Below are 14154 nucleotides of genomic sequence, written 5' to 3' on the forward strand. Positions count from 1 at the left end.
GTGGGCGCGGGGGTGTGCGCTGCGCCAGCCGCCCGAAAGCGAAAGCCGCCCAACCGCCGCCGACCCGGCAACTTCGTGGCGGGCGGCGCGGGCCCGGAGCTGCGCGGGCCGCTCCCGGGGCTGGTGAGCCGGCCGGCGGGTGGGCAGCGGCGCCCGGCGCGGGGCTTCCCCGGCTATAAATAGCTGCTGTGCGGGGGCGGGAAGCTGGTGCCAGGTCCGGCGGGCGCAGGGCCTACTCCCCGCGCCGGGCCGGGCCGCTGCCCCGCCGCGAGTGGGCGGGAGGGCGCGGGGGGGGCCCCGGAGCAGTTGCCGGGTGGGCTGCCTGCGCGCACTTCGTGGTTTGTCATTCCTGCTGCTCCCCGGAGGGGGAGGGGACGAACAGTCTGGCAGTTCTGGGGACCCTGTGTTGTGCGACGTCTCGTCTGGCAGAAGAGCCTGGAAACGGGTCGGGCGCCGGCTGCAGGCAAATGGCAGGCTTCCCCAGCCCCTGCCCGCGAGGGGGACTCTACCCGGTGGATGGCGAGGGGACTGCCTTGCCCTTCTCGGCCCAGCCTGGAGAGCTCCCGGGACCAGGGCAAGGGCGCCCCTGGCGGCCTCTGTCGACCCTACTGCCAGAGGCGGCCCTCGGGTTTGCAGAGGAGGCCTCAGGACTTCCTGCCCCCAGGGGTGCTCAACTTAGCCCGGCCCTGGCACGCCCTTAACCCAGGGCCTGGAACCAGCTGGTGGCCCTGACTGCTGTGGGAGGCGCCCGTCCCGTGGCTCAGCAGGGCTTCAGGGAGATGGGGAGCAGACAAGCTGGACATCCATCCTACTCCACCGGGGCAGTTCCTAGAGGAGATGGAGCCGTCCGGGCCTGCAAGGGGAGAGGCGGTGCCCAGCTGGCCGGCCCCGGCTGTGCCGCTGCCCCCGGTTGGGGACAGGCGGGGTGGACGCCGGGGACGGGGCGGGAAGTAGGCTGAGTTCTGCCACGGGTCCTGGAACTGGTCTCTCCGGGGGAGGTGTGCCCCGTGAGTACTGTTGGCCCTGTGGGCAACGGGTGCAGCCTTGCACAGCCCTCCCTGTTCCTCTCCAGGTGGTCGTGCTGTTGGGGAGGTTTGCATGGGTTCCAGGTAACAGGTATCTCCCTAGGACAGTGGAGGACGCTGGTATCCTCCTCCGCTCCTGACCTCAGAGCCTCACTGTCCAGAAACTGACCTCTTCCTGGCACTGCTCAGGGTTGGCCTACAGCACTGAGGCGGTCCTGGAAGCAAAGTCTTCATGCTTCTCTGGGGGAAAGGCCCCTGCTTGCCGACCCTGACACCCACCCCTGCCCCAGGCGCTGCTGAGGGCTCCCCCTAGGCCCCTGCTGCGCGGAGTGGGACAGCAGTGGGCTCTCCTGGCCTCGCCTGCTGGGAGCGCTGAGTCACTGCTGCGCCCTTGCCAAGGGGGGGCAGGAATCCCTCTGCTGGGGAGGCGGGTTCTCCCTCGGGCACTCTGTGAACAGGGAGCTTGGCCTGAGCAGCTCTGGGAAGGGGGCCGGCTGGGGGCTGGGGGCTGGGCTGGCCCGGACAAACGGGGTCCTCCCTGCAGCTCTGGGCAGGCAGCCTCAGCCTCTGTGGGAGGGGTCCAGCCCCAGGGGAGGGAGAAGAGCTCTTACCTGGCCTCCTTCCTGATGAGGGTGAGGATGCCTCCCTGGAGGGGACTTGGGGGAGTTGGGGCTCCCCTGCGGGGTGATGTGCTGGGGTCACTTGAAGTGACAGGGAGTTTGTGATGACGTAGGAGAGTCTCGCGTGGGCTCTGTTACCGAGTTAAATACTAGAACGAGAACTCTGCGTTCCTCCACGTCATCTGCTCAGGACTCCTGGGTCACAAGGCCAGCCCTAGGGGGCCGCCTCCCCCCGGCCCCCCGCCCCCCCCGCCCCTGGGCTCAGGCTCCTGATACAGGGCTTCCTCCCTGGCTTTTCCTGAACCACCCCCTCCCCAGGGTCCTGGCTCTCTCCCCGCTTCCTCCTTAGCCCAGCCTCTCTTGTCCCCTCTCCCTGCGGCACAGACCACTCCTCCAGGGGAGCGTCGGACCCATCAGTGTGATTGCCCAGGTCCTGGGATGCACTTGGCTTTCTGTGCAGTTACCCAGCCAAGCTGCCCTGGGGGACCCAGGGGGCCCCCCCTCACACCAGCGGGGCTCCATCTGGAGCTCAAACTGCCCAGGCCTGCCACCCGTGAGCTGCCCCAAGGTGGAGGGCACTCGGAGCAGGGTTTGCGGCCTTGACCCGGAACGTTCCTTTTCTGGAGGGTCTTGTAGGTCGGCCGGGTAGCCCCCCAGAAGGTCATCTCTGTGCAGGCAGTAGCAGGCCTACTGACCGAGACACACGCAGAAGAGTTCAGAGTCTTCGGGGGGCCGCGGGGTCGGCCCTTGACATCGCCCTGGAGCCCCTGCTCAGGTGGGCTGGGCTTGGGAGGGCCCTCAAGTGGACGTGGGCCCTTGGGGGTCGCCTGCCCCGCCGCCCGCTTTTGCCTCTTTCCACCCGAGACCTCTGGGCCCCGTGGCCCCGCCCTCCTCACTTCCTCCCCCAGGCCCCAGGCGCAGCTCTTCTCGGCCTTCTGGGTGCCCCCAGTGTGGCTCCTCTCGCCTCTCCCCACCTGTTAGAGCCGCGCGGGTGTCCAGGGCCCAGCCGCATGCCGTGCGTGCGGCAGCGGGGTCAGTGGGAGGAGCCAGCAGCCTGAGCTGGAGGACAGGCCCGCACCGGGGCCCCGGGGCTTGGTCAGGAAGCCTCTGAGGCTCTGGGGGTGCTGGGGAGGCCCCTGGCTTCCCCACATGCTGTCCCCCCTGGCTGGAGACTGAAGTGACTTGCTGTTGCTGCCTGGTTCCCCACGGCCCCGGTTCTCTGTAAGTCACAGGCCGCGCTGCTGACTTCTTGGTCCTTTGTGAGCGTCCAGGGTGGGCGCGCAGAGCCCAGGCCAGGAATCTGGCCCCGGCGCCCCGGTCCCAGTCCCACCCCAGGGTCCCTGGGCCACCTTGCGCACAGTTGGTTACATACTCTGACTGTCCCTGCTGGTGTGGACACGGGACGAGTCCGGATCTCCACTCAGCCCCCTACGGCCTGAGCCTCGCTGGTCCCCGCCCCCAGAGGAGCCTGGCCCCTGGGGCTGAGCACGGCTCAGGCTATGTGTCAAGCAGCCTGCTCTCCTGCCCTGGCGTTTCCCGGCCGCTTGCTTTCCCAGGGGAGGCTCTGTCTCCACCCTTGGAGTGGAGGGGCCTTGACTGAAGGACAGGGTCCGTGAAGGCAACAGGTGGGCCCGGGGCCCCGGAACGACCTCGAGGCCTGGGATCCCGAGCAGTGGCCCAGCTGGTGGGTCTTCTGTGAGGGCTGGGACAGGTCTCGGTTGCTGCCTCCCATCTGCCTGGCTCAGAGCTGGCCCTGGGCCCCATGGAGAGGCCGTTCCGGCCGCCCTCCTCTGCCCAGGGAGCTGCGCTCCTCAGTGGCCCACGCTGAGGCATCTAGGGAGGTGTGGACCGGCCAGCCAGCCAGGAACTCCCGGGTGGGGGTAGAGGAGGCCCGGCCCCTCCAGGAAGAGGCTCTCCTCAGACCCCGGTGTGCTGGGCTCAGGCTGAGCTGTGGGCTTCAGCAGTGCCCCATGCCCAGGGGGGCTTCTCCCGTCCATCCCCTCCCCGAGACCCCCTCCAGGCCTTGGCTTCCCAGCAGCCCTTGAGAGCAGACTGCCTGTCCATGGTCAGCTGCTTCGGGCCACTTTCCTCAAGAGCAGCAGGAACGTGCCCAGCTCTGGGCTGCAGGGAGGGTTCAGGAGCTAGTGTTAAGCGCCTGGGGCTTCCCTGGTAGCTCAGCTGGTAAAGAATCCGCCTGCAATGCAGGAAAACCTCAGTTTCTCATTCCTAGGTGGGCAAGATTCCCTGGAAAGGAGATGACCCACGCCAGTATTCTTGGGCTTCCCTGGTGGCTGAGACAGGAACGAAGCCGCCTGCAATGCGGGAGACCTGGGTTCGGTCCCTGGGTCGGGAAGATCCCCTGGAGGAGGGCAGGGCAACCCACTCCAGTATTCCTGCCTGGAGACTCCCCATGGACAGAGGAGCCTGGCAGGCTGCAGCCCATGGGGTCGCAAAGAGTCGGAGACGACTGAGCGGCTAAGCACACGCATTACGCCAGGCCTAGAATCCAGGGCTCCATGAGTTATCCAGTAGGCGGTTGCGGTCGGTCTCAGTGACCTCATCCACCTGCCGGCAGCCTGGAGCCTCAGCAGTGGGCAGCAGGGCCCGCTGAGATCCTCCAGAGGAGCCGCCGGGCACACGGGTGAACTCTGGGCACACTGAGGCCGCCGCTGAACCCCCTCCCCCTGCTCCTCGGTGCCCACACGGGCCGAGCCGTGGCCCCTAGCCCCACCAGCCCCGCCGCCCTTGGTGGGGGTCTGGTTCCCCGCCGTCCTGCTCCAGCCTGTCCCTTGGGCCCCCAAGCGCATCCGGGTCTTCTGTCAGGCCCTGCTGCCCACGCCCTTCCCTTGGTCCCAGCGTGCCCCCTGCCTCCCCGGGGCCTGCATGCAGCCCTCTCTGGGTGGGTGCAGGGGCCTCCGCTGTGGGAGAGGTGAGACGTGGCCCCTTCCCTTGCCCCCTACACGTGGCATCCTCGCCTGGTGCCCGGTCACTCGGGGGCTCCCGTGGGAGGCGCTCCCACCCCACCCTGGGAGGCTCATCCTTCCCAGATGCCCAGCTCAGCACAGCCCACGGAGGCGGAGGCAGGCCTGTGGGCTTGCTCACCCCCTGCTCGCCTGTGGCCCGCAATCTGCCCAGGGCTTGTGGTAGCTGCTTTCCTCCTGACCTTCTGTGCACTCTGCCTGACTTGTTTTTACCTCCTGACTTTCTGAAGTTGCTGGTCTTAACGTACCGCCCGCATGTCCTTACCCAGCCTGGGGTTAGTAGAGAAGAGCCCTTGTGTGAGGGGATGGGAATCAGGCCCATCCAGGGGGGTCTGCCCCCACCCCAGGAAGCTGGGTCAGGGCTGTGGCCTCCAGGCTGCCTGCCCCTTGCTGACCTCGGCTCCCCGCCACCACCGAGAGCAGGTCCAGCCAAGCCATGCGCCCAGAGTCGTGATGGTGACGCTCCAGACTGGGCGGGCCCTGCTGGGAGGAGCAGCGTGTGGGAAGCGGGCGTGGGGAGGGCAGCCTTGGAGGGCGAGATGGGCAGTCGCTGCCTCCACGTGACCAGGTGGGCGGCAGGCGACAGCTTGGTGCCACCCGGCAAGTGTCCTCATCGAGGCCCTCACTGCCTGTGATGACCCCGTGGGCTGGCAGCGGCAGGAGGCCAACCCCACCCCCCGTGACGCTGTGCCCTCCACGGAGCATCTGCGTGCGCCCTGGCTCACCTCACACACCTCTCTCCCCCCACGCCAAGTGTGTCTCCATCACTGGCCCTGTGCAGACTGCGACAGGGACCACCGAGATGCCTGCAGGGGCACGGGGGAGCACGGGCCCTTCCTGGGTCTCACGGCTGCCCACGATGCCCTTCTAGCCCCTGCTGTTGCACCTCAGGTGCACTGCTCCCCCGAGCTGCTGCAGAAGCTGCACCCGCCGGTAGGAAGCGCAGCATTGGGACCCCGGCCCCATGTTGGCCGGATGGTGCTTGTCAGGCAGCGCAGGGCTGGCCACTCGGCCTTCTCCGGAAGGGGCCCCCGTGTCCACTGCGAGCCAGTGGCCAGGCTGCAGGACTCGGCCCTGAGGGTGTGGAGCTCCTCGCTTGCCTGGAAGGCTCAGGGCGGGGGGTAGCCTGGCTTTCCCCCAAGCCCGCCCCGGGACTGCTGGAGCAGGATGGGGTGCCGTGGGCAGTCGCCCGGTTCCCCGGGACACGGCACTGTGGGCCCCACACACAGGCAGCGCTGGGGCTCACGGTGCCACCCTTCCTGGGCAGGATTCTCCAGGGTGCTGGCCGTGGGGCCCGCCTGGGAGCCTGCCCCAGAGACGCAGTTCCTAAGGTCCAGCATCCAGCCCGGGGCAGCTCAGAGGCGTGATCTTTTTCTGTTCACTGCACCCCCTCAGCTGTGCTGGCCGTCGTCCCCCCCTTGACTGGTCCCGTGCCCGTGGGGGGGTGCTGGCTCTGGTCCGGGTGTCGCCTGGGGCTAAGCACGGCACAGGGTTGGTGGGGGCGCTCCCACGCAGCCGGCAGACAGTGGGGTAAGCCAGGAGGGAAGTGGAAGGCGTCCCAGCTGCACCAGAATGCTGGGCAGACATGTGTTGAGGGAATGCAGCATCCAGCCTCCCTGGGAGCGGCTGGTCACTTTTGGGGGGCCCTCGAGAGTCTCCAGGCACTGCTGGACGGAGCAGTGTGGATGGCCAGGCCTGGGGCTTGCCTGGCCTGCCCACCTGCCGTGGTTCACGGCGGTTTCCACTAGGAGCAGGTCACCCCTGCGCCGTCTGCCCCTGTGTGGTCAGCACCCGTAGGGAGCCTCCTGGGCCCAGGCGTCTCCCGGTCCTGCCATTGGACATGGGCGCACCCTGCGTGCTTCCCTGGGGGGACGACTGGGTCAACAGGGAGCCGGTGCCGGCTCTCCAAAGAGGGGGCGCAGAACCGTGCGCGTGTCCTCCGCCGCATCCGCGGGGCCGCCCTCCTCTCACGCACGCCCGGTCCGCTCCTCAGGGCATCTGGCGGATCCCCGTGGACGAGATCGACCGGCCGGGCAGCTTCGCCTGGCACATGAACCGCTCCGTCGTGCTGCTGCTCAAGGTGCTGGCCCAGCTGCGGGACCACAGCACCCTGCTCAAGGTCTCCTCCATGCTGCAGCGCACCCCGGACCAGGGCAAGTGAGTGCAGCCCCGCCACGGCCGGCCAGAGTCCTGGGTGACGGCCAAGAGTACTGGGCCGAGCCCACCCCCACCCCTGGGGCTCAGAGCCTCAGCCCCGGGGACCTGGGACACACACAGCGCCGCGTGTGCGGAAGGAGGCCCCGGGAACACTTCGGGAGCAGAGGGGCACGGACCGCTGTTGCTGTGTGGCTCTGACGCGTGGCCTCCCCTTCACACTGCAGGAAGTATCTGCGAGATGCTGACCGCCAGGTCCTGGCACAGCGGGCCTTCATCCTCACGGTGAAGGTGCTGGAGGACACACTGAGTGAGCTCACGGAGGTACGCACCCTGCCCACCAACGCCATCGAAGGGACCCTCAGCCCACGCCCTCACCCAGCCAGCCCCCCTCCAGGAGCTCTGCTCACCGTCGCTTCATGGCTGGGCACCCGGAGGCCAGTTGCCACCCTAGCATGGGAGTGACCGTGAGCCAGGGCTGTCCGGCCGCCGTGCCCCCTGCCCAGCAAGCCTGGCTGAGCCCTGGTGGGGGCCCTGGGTGGGCTCGTCTCTGCAGCCAGTGCACTTGCTGGCGGGGCAGGGCGGCTGCTCCTCAGAGGCAGAGCCACCGCCACGGCCCCTGCCGGCAGTGCTGTGGCCCCAGCCCTGACCAGCGGGCAGATGGGCAGGAGCGGAGTGGCCTCGGTGGGCACAGCCGCTGCCTGGGGGCAGGGAACACCAGAGACTGCGCCTCTAACCACCGCTTTCCTCGCAGGGGTCGGAACGCCTCGGGCCCAAGGCCTGCAGCTTCCCTGCAGCCAGGATGACCACAGGCGTCCCCCACAGGGCCAGTCCCGAAGACGACAGGGAGGGTCTCCCGCACCCCAAGAAGCCCCCTCTGGCTGACAGCTCAGGGCCAGGTGCCGAGCCAGGGGGCAAAGCAGGCTCCTTCAACCACCGGCCCATGGCCACGGACGCGGGGGAGGGCGCAGACCAGGCCGGGGAGCACAAGGACAAGGAGAGCCCCCGGGCCAGCCCCGCTGAGCCCATGGACACGGGGGACGCCACCACCCGAGGCGTGGACTCTGAGCGGGGGCCGCCACCCCTGCAGCCAGGCTGCCCCCCAAGGGACCGGGGACCCGAGAGCCGGCCCACCGAACTGTCCCTGGAAGAGCTCAGCATCAGCGCCCGGCCGCCTGGCCCGCCTGCCCCCACCCCGCCCGCCACTGCCCTGGCCCCCGCCCCCGCCCCTGGGTCCAGGCCAGGCACCCACCCCGAGGAGGCGCCCCCACGGCCCAGCCGCAAGAGGAAGCTCCTGGAGGACACGGAGTCGGGCAAGACGCTCCTGCTGGATGCCTACCGCGTGTGGCAGCAGGGCCAGAAGGGTGTGGCCTGCGACCTGGGCCGCATCGAGAGGATCATGTCGGAGACCTACATGCTCATCAAGCAGGTGGGTGGCCGCGGGCGGGCCCCCGGAGGCCTCGGGGTGCTCGTCAGGCGGTGCCCCGCGGTCCCTGCTGGTGGCGCCATCCTTGGTGCCCCACGGGCGGGCGTCCGGTCGTCCCCACCAGGCCCCTCGGGTGGGCGTCCAGCCGTCCCCGGCCACCCCGAGGTGTCCTACTCTGAACCCCAGAGAGTTCACATGTGTTGCTGCTGCTGCTGCTGAGTCGCTTCAGTCGTGTCCGACTCTGTGCAGCCCCGTAGACGGCAGCCCACCAGGCTCCTCCATCCATGGGGTTTTCCAGGCAAGAACACTGGAGTGGGGTACCATTGCCTTCTCCACAAACACGTTACAGTTTTACTTAACTATACCTCGGGAAAGCTGGGGAAAGGTGTACTGAAAAAGACAGCACTCTTCTAAACGTCTGTAGCTACTCTCAAAGGAGAGGAGACCGCCTCGTGGAAGCCTCATCAGGCCTGGTGTGGGGAGGCCCTGCCACCTCTCTCGTTCTGCTGCCTGCTGTGTTTTTTAGTCCCTCAGGCGTAGGTTTATATTTTCCCTCTAATTAGAGAAAAATAAGTCCTTTCCACAGGAAGAGCCCTGGGCAGTGTCAGCTGGGCACAGGGTGAGCGCCCTGACACCCCCTCCCGGGTCGGGTCCGCCCCCTCCCGGGTCACGTCCACATGAACCGCCGCTGGCGAAACTGTCTGTTTTATCATCCCCTCTCAAGCATCAGCAGTGACTTTTTTTCTGTTGCTGATAAACTAGGAAACATAAGCCCTGGATTTCCTGCAGGCAAGGGCGAGCCCTTTCCTCACCCCAGGCCGGTGTGTCCTCCACCCAGGGCCACCCCCAGGCCCGCCCCCCTCCGCCTCACACCCACCTCACTGTTCCCTGGGCTCCCTCAGCCCAGCCCACCACCCACATTCCAGGGGGTCGAGGGGGCAGCTTGTCGCCCAGGCCCCCCCCAGCCTCCGCCCCCGAGGGTGAAGTCCCGGGGCCACAGACGTGAACGTGGCGTGGCCAGCTGGTCCCCGAGCAGCGGCCCTGGGGGCTGGGGCCCGGGGCGGGGCTGGGGTCCCCCGGGAGCAGTGTGGGGGGCTCGTCCTGGGAGCTGTCGTCGAGGCCCGCTGACCACGGGCGTGTCTTTGCTCAGGTGGACGAGGAGGCCGCCCTGGAGCAGGCCGTGAAGTTCTGTCAGGCCCACCTCGGGGCTGCCGCCCAGAGGCAGGTAAGCATGGCCTCACCCGTGCCAGCCGCCTGGTGCAGGGCGCAAGGCCCCAGGCTGCAGGCCGGGACTGTCCCCATGGTTAGGGGGCCCAGGGCAGGCGGGCGGCAGGCAGCTGAGCCTCGGACCCTGAGGGAGGGATCCAGGGTGGGGCCCAGACCCCAGCGCTGAGTGCGGGTGGCGTGAGGGTCCTATCACCCCCGCAGCTTCGCCTGCAGAGGCAGCTCCTTGGCACGGAGGTAGCCCTGGGGTGGGCCAGCAGGCGCCCATAGGTGGGGCCCAACCTCTGTCCAGCCTCCTCCTTTTGTCTGGGAAGATCTCTGCAGCTGGCTGGGGGGCGGCCAGGCTGGGGCAGGGCCGGCTCAGGTGACCCCGGAAGGTGGAGCTGGCCACAGGCTGGCCGCCGGGTCCAGGGCCGGTTACCTGTCAGGGAGTCGGTGTGGCCTCTCAGTCCCCAGGGCTGGCCTGGCCACCCCGCCCCAGCAGCAGGAGGGCGGGAACCGCACTCTCACCTTCTGCCCTCAGGAGACAGGTTCTGTCTCACCTGTCCCCCTGCTGGAGGTCCACTGGAGTGGCAGGGGCGTACACACCCATGGACCCAGGGACGGGGTGTCTCCTGGGGAGCAGATATCAGGAGAGATGGGGTCAGGGTGGGGTGCCGGGTGACCCCAGGAGGCTTGAAGCTCCTGCAGCCTCGGGCCAGGGTCCCCCCGCTGGCGATTCAGAGAGGACGGTGGGCCCGGGGCCGGGGCTCTGCCACTGGGCACCGCGCGGGCCCCCGCCCCACCTCGCAGCTGCCTGCACAGAGCTGTGGCCGTCACCTCGCGAAGTGGGGGGCTTCAGACGAGCAGGGAGCTGTGTGCCCGTGGGCGGGAGGCCCCAGAGGGCCCGGCTCCCTGAGGGCCGAAGGGCTGTGTGGGGGGCGGGGGGCTCTGGGGCCGCAGCCTGGCGCCCGGGAGCCGCCTCCAGCAGCGCCCGCGTCAGCCCCGCTCTCAGGCCCCTCCCGCCAATGGCCTCGGGAGGTCACCCTCCAGGCCTGGCCTGTGCTGCAGCCACCGCCTGGGGTGCCCCTGCGCCCCGGCTCGTGGCTGCACGGTCCTCCCGGCTGGCACCCAGCAATGGCGGGGTGCAGGTCCCGGCCCGCCTGGGGCCCCCCTGCCGTGCCCTGGACGTCCTCAGGCGGGGCCCCGGGCCCCCAGCAGCCCCCGATGTCAGCAGGGTGTGCCCCCTCACCCCCACTCTGCCTCCCCAGGCGGCAGGGGACACGCCTACCACCCCGAAGCACCCCAAGGACTCCCGAGAGAACGTCTTCCCCGCGGCCACGGCCCCCGCAGCCCCTGAACCGACGCCGGCCGATGCCCTGCTGCGGCCCAGCGACAGCCACGCCAAGCCTCGGCCCGCGTCGGCCACCACCTCCACCCCAGACCCGGCCAGAGACCCCGGGCCCCCGCGGCTGCACAGGCCCGAGGCCACCCCCAGCACGTCCTCCCTGCGCCCAGGTGAGTCCGTGCCCTCCACCCAGCGGGCAGGCCCAGCGGGGCCGCAGCGGGGCCGGTCCCCACAGCAGGCCCGTCACTGCACGGAGGTGTGGGCGCCTCCCGTCCAGTGACCCCCAAGTGCCGTCTCCACCCCCTGCCTGCCGTGTTCCTCCTCCCACGGAGGCTCAGCAGAGTGCAGGGCCCAGGCCCCAGGTTCACAGGCCCTCTTGGCGGTCTGCACCCCCGGAGACGAGCCACGGGCTGGGGGACGCGGGGCTGGGGCTCCGCAGGCAGGAGGAAGCTGCAGTTCCTTCCACACTCAGGTGCCCCTGGGAAGCGCCGCCCGTGGTGGGCAGGGGAGCCCGGCTGACCGGAGAGGGTGCACGTTTCAGAACGCGTGCACACACATGCTTGTGCCTCTCCCTGCCGGCTCCGCACACCTGGGCTGGCGCCTGGAGGCGGCAGTCGGCTAGGAAGCCCCTGCCCCTGATGGAGCAGCTCCCCAGGTCGCTGGCCAGGTCCCTGGGACAGCTGTGTGAGGACAGGTGTGCCCAGCCTGGCGGGGCTAGCTCAGCACGGGCCCCGGGGCCACTGCGGAAGGGCCCAGAGCAGACGCCCCCGGGCCCGCGCCACGGCTCTGCCACCTGCTCCTGCCCCTGGTCGCAGGGTGCCCGCCACCCCGCCTGCCCTGCGAGGCCCAGCAGGGCAGCTCCGGGCCCCCCAGGGGTCGTGCCTGCCTCTGCCACATGGGGACTAGGCCCTCGGAACCCAGAAACAGCTGGGCAATCAGAGCGAGAGGCAGGGCCGGCCCGTCGTCCAGGGGCTGGAGCCGAGGGCCGGGCGAGCGGCGGCTGGCAACCCCCGCTCCTGGGGATGTGGTGGGCATGGCAGGAGCGTCCAGAGGAGGAGGACAGGAGGCCCCGGCCGGGGGCCTGGGCGCACACTCCCAGCCTCCTCCTTGTCCGAAAGGTATAGCCTATCAGGAGGGCCCACTTAGCCCGCTCCGTCCTCAGCTGGGTCGTTCGGGTCCAGCAGCCACTCCTGGGCACTGGGGTGGGGCCCTGTGGTATCGGGCTCACTGGGTGTCCATGTCCGGGCGAGCAGCTAACAGCCTGGCGCCGCCCAGGCCATTGTGTCGGAGGAGGTCACGGGCACGGGCACGGTCCGGGTGGAGGGCCCTGTCCTGGGGTGGGGCGCACGTCCCCCACGGCTGCTCTGTGTCCCCCCCAGGGGCAGAAGAGCCAGCAGGAGGCGCAGAGGGCTCGGGCTTCCCACCCCAGGAGCTGCGAGGCAGCGAGCATGTGAAGACGGCCCCTGAGGGCCCCACGGCAGAGGCCGCCCCCCGAACTGGCACCCAGCCCGCCTGCAGCCAGGGTAAGGCCCAGCACGGCCCCGGGGCCAGCAGGTGATGGGGGCGTCCCAGCAGAGGGACCTGGAAACGGCGAGGGCGGGGGTAGATGAGAAAGGCAGGGGTGCCCGAGCCCCCTGCCGCACGCTCCGCCTCGCAGACAGGAGTGGTTCGGGTGGTGCGGAGCCCAAGCCAAGGCCACCTGGCCCAGACAGAGCTAGGGGGCGGCCAGGGGGCCAGGCTGGGCAGGGCACGCGGCATTGTGTCCACGGCTCTGCCTAAATCAGAGCCAGTTCCCAGCGGCCAGGCCCCCGGGGACTCCACGGGGCAGGGCCTCTCTCAGACCCCTCCTGGGACAGCAGGGCTGCCCCCGCTCCTTTTAAAGCAGTGGGGCGGTGGATGGGCATGGACCCCAGCCAGCCTGCGGCTCCTGGGCACACGGGGATGTGGACGTGGGCCGGGGCGGGCTCTGGGACGTGAGAGCCGACGAGGTCTGGGTGGCTCGGGGCTCCCCTCCACCCTGGGACCCCCAGTGGACACCCTGCTCCTGGGGTCCCCCTGTCTCTGCTTCCGTCAGCCAGAGCCAGGCCCTCGGGGAGGCAGGGAGACAAGAAGCGGCCTGGGAGCCTGGGAGCCAGCACCCTGCGGTCTAACACGGCCTGAGGGGAGCAGGGTGACGAGGCATGCAAAGGACAGGGGCTGGTCTGTGAGGCGGCGGACCGCACTCAGCCTTTTGGGTCCGTCCCGCAGTGGCCAGCTCCAAGGCGCCCGGCGGCGGGAGTGCCCCGCCTCCTGAGGGCCCCCCAGGCAAGGCTGAGCCTGGCCGGGCCAAGTCACGCCTGCTGCCCAACATGCCGAAGTTGGTCATCCCCTCGTCCACCACCAAGTTCCCTCCCGAGATCACCGTCACACCGCCCACCCCGACCCTGCTCTCGCCCAAAGGCAGCATCTCAGAGGAGACCAAGCAGAAGCTGAAGGTGACGGCGGGTCTTGGGGGGCCCTGGGTGGGGGGCGCGGGTGGGCTGAGGCTGGGCTGCCACTGACCCTTGCCCACTTGGCCGGCGCAGTCGGCTATCCTGTCTGCACAGTCGGCCGCCACGGTGCGGAAGGAGAGCCTGTGCCAGCCGGCGCTGGAGGTGCTGGAGACGTCGAGCCAGGAGTCCTCGCTGGAGAGCGAGACGGACGAGGACGAGGACTACATGGACGTCTGAGGCCCAGCCCTGGCCCCACCCCGGAGCTCCGCAGGGCCTGTTTGATGGCCTGTCCACTTTTGTGAACGTGCCCCGCCCCGCCCGGGCGGCCGTGTCCACGCTCCGCGGGCTCTGCCCGGGTCACGGCGGCAGAGGACCCTTTTATTTTTGGTTGCTTTTCTAATAAAGATGAAACGGTCACCTCGGCCTCTTTGTCCCTCAGGGCGGGGTCCCCGTCCAGGGTCTCTGGGCCCCCTCCCCTGGGGACCGTCAAGGAAGGGCAGCCCCCGCTCCTGGACGGGGCACAGGGCTGAGGCCGCGAGCTCCAGGGCCGGGGTGCAGGAGGGTCCAGCCGGGCGCAGGGGCTGGCCTGCACCCCTGCGTGGCGGGAACCCAGAGCGCGAGTCTGCACTGACCACCCCCCGCACCGCACGCCCCCTTCGACGGGACCAGCCCCGTGCACTGTGGGCTGAGTGTGAGACAGCAGCATGGGGCCCCTCGTTACAGAGGGAAGCATCTGTAACGCAGCAGCAGGGTGGCGCTGGCCGTATTCTCCTGCCCTGAGCCCATCCGTCCTGGGGACGCACACGCTGGAGGGGCCCAGCCTGCCCCGGGGCCTCGTCTGGACAGCCAGGGTGGCACAGAGACCCTCCCTGCTGCCCGCTGCCCCCTCCCTCTTGGGGGCCACTCCGTGCCCCTCCCCCAGCCTG

The 14154-nt window shown here is 69.5% G+C and overlaps 1 protein-coding gene across 1 annotated transcript in view; it reads left to right on the top strand.

The window, feature by feature from the left end:
- The window catches only part of CABIN1 (calcineurin binding protein 1), a 67645-nt gene extending 54000 nt beyond the window's left edge, over positions 1–13645 (top strand). Inside the window, exons 29-36 of the mRNA XM_040251187.1 lie at positions 6620–6783; positions 7008–7104; positions 7535–8209; positions 9357–9431; positions 10681–10927; positions 12137–12280; positions 13005–13231; positions 13322–13645. Coding sequence (XP_040107121.1) covers positions 6620–6783; positions 7008–7104; positions 7535–8209; positions 9357–9431; positions 10681–10927; positions 12137–12280; positions 13005–13231; positions 13322–13465 — 1773 coding nt within the window. The 3' untranslated portion in view covers positions 13466–13645. The remainder of the gene's footprint in view (positions 1–6619; positions 6784–7007; positions 7105–7534; positions 8210–9356; positions 9432–10680; positions 10928–12136; positions 12281–13004; positions 13232–13321) is intronic.
- Positions 13646–14154: the final 509 nt, after the last annotated feature.

The sequence above is a fragment of the Oryx dammah genome, unplaced genomic scaffold (genome assembly GCF_014754425.2).
Source record: "Oryx dammah isolate SB20612 unplaced genomic scaffold, SCBI_Odam_1.1 HiC_scaffold_12, whole genome shotgun sequence".
NCBI classification, from domain to species: Eukaryota; Metazoa; Chordata; class Mammalia; order Artiodactyla; family Bovidae; genus Oryx; species Oryx dammah.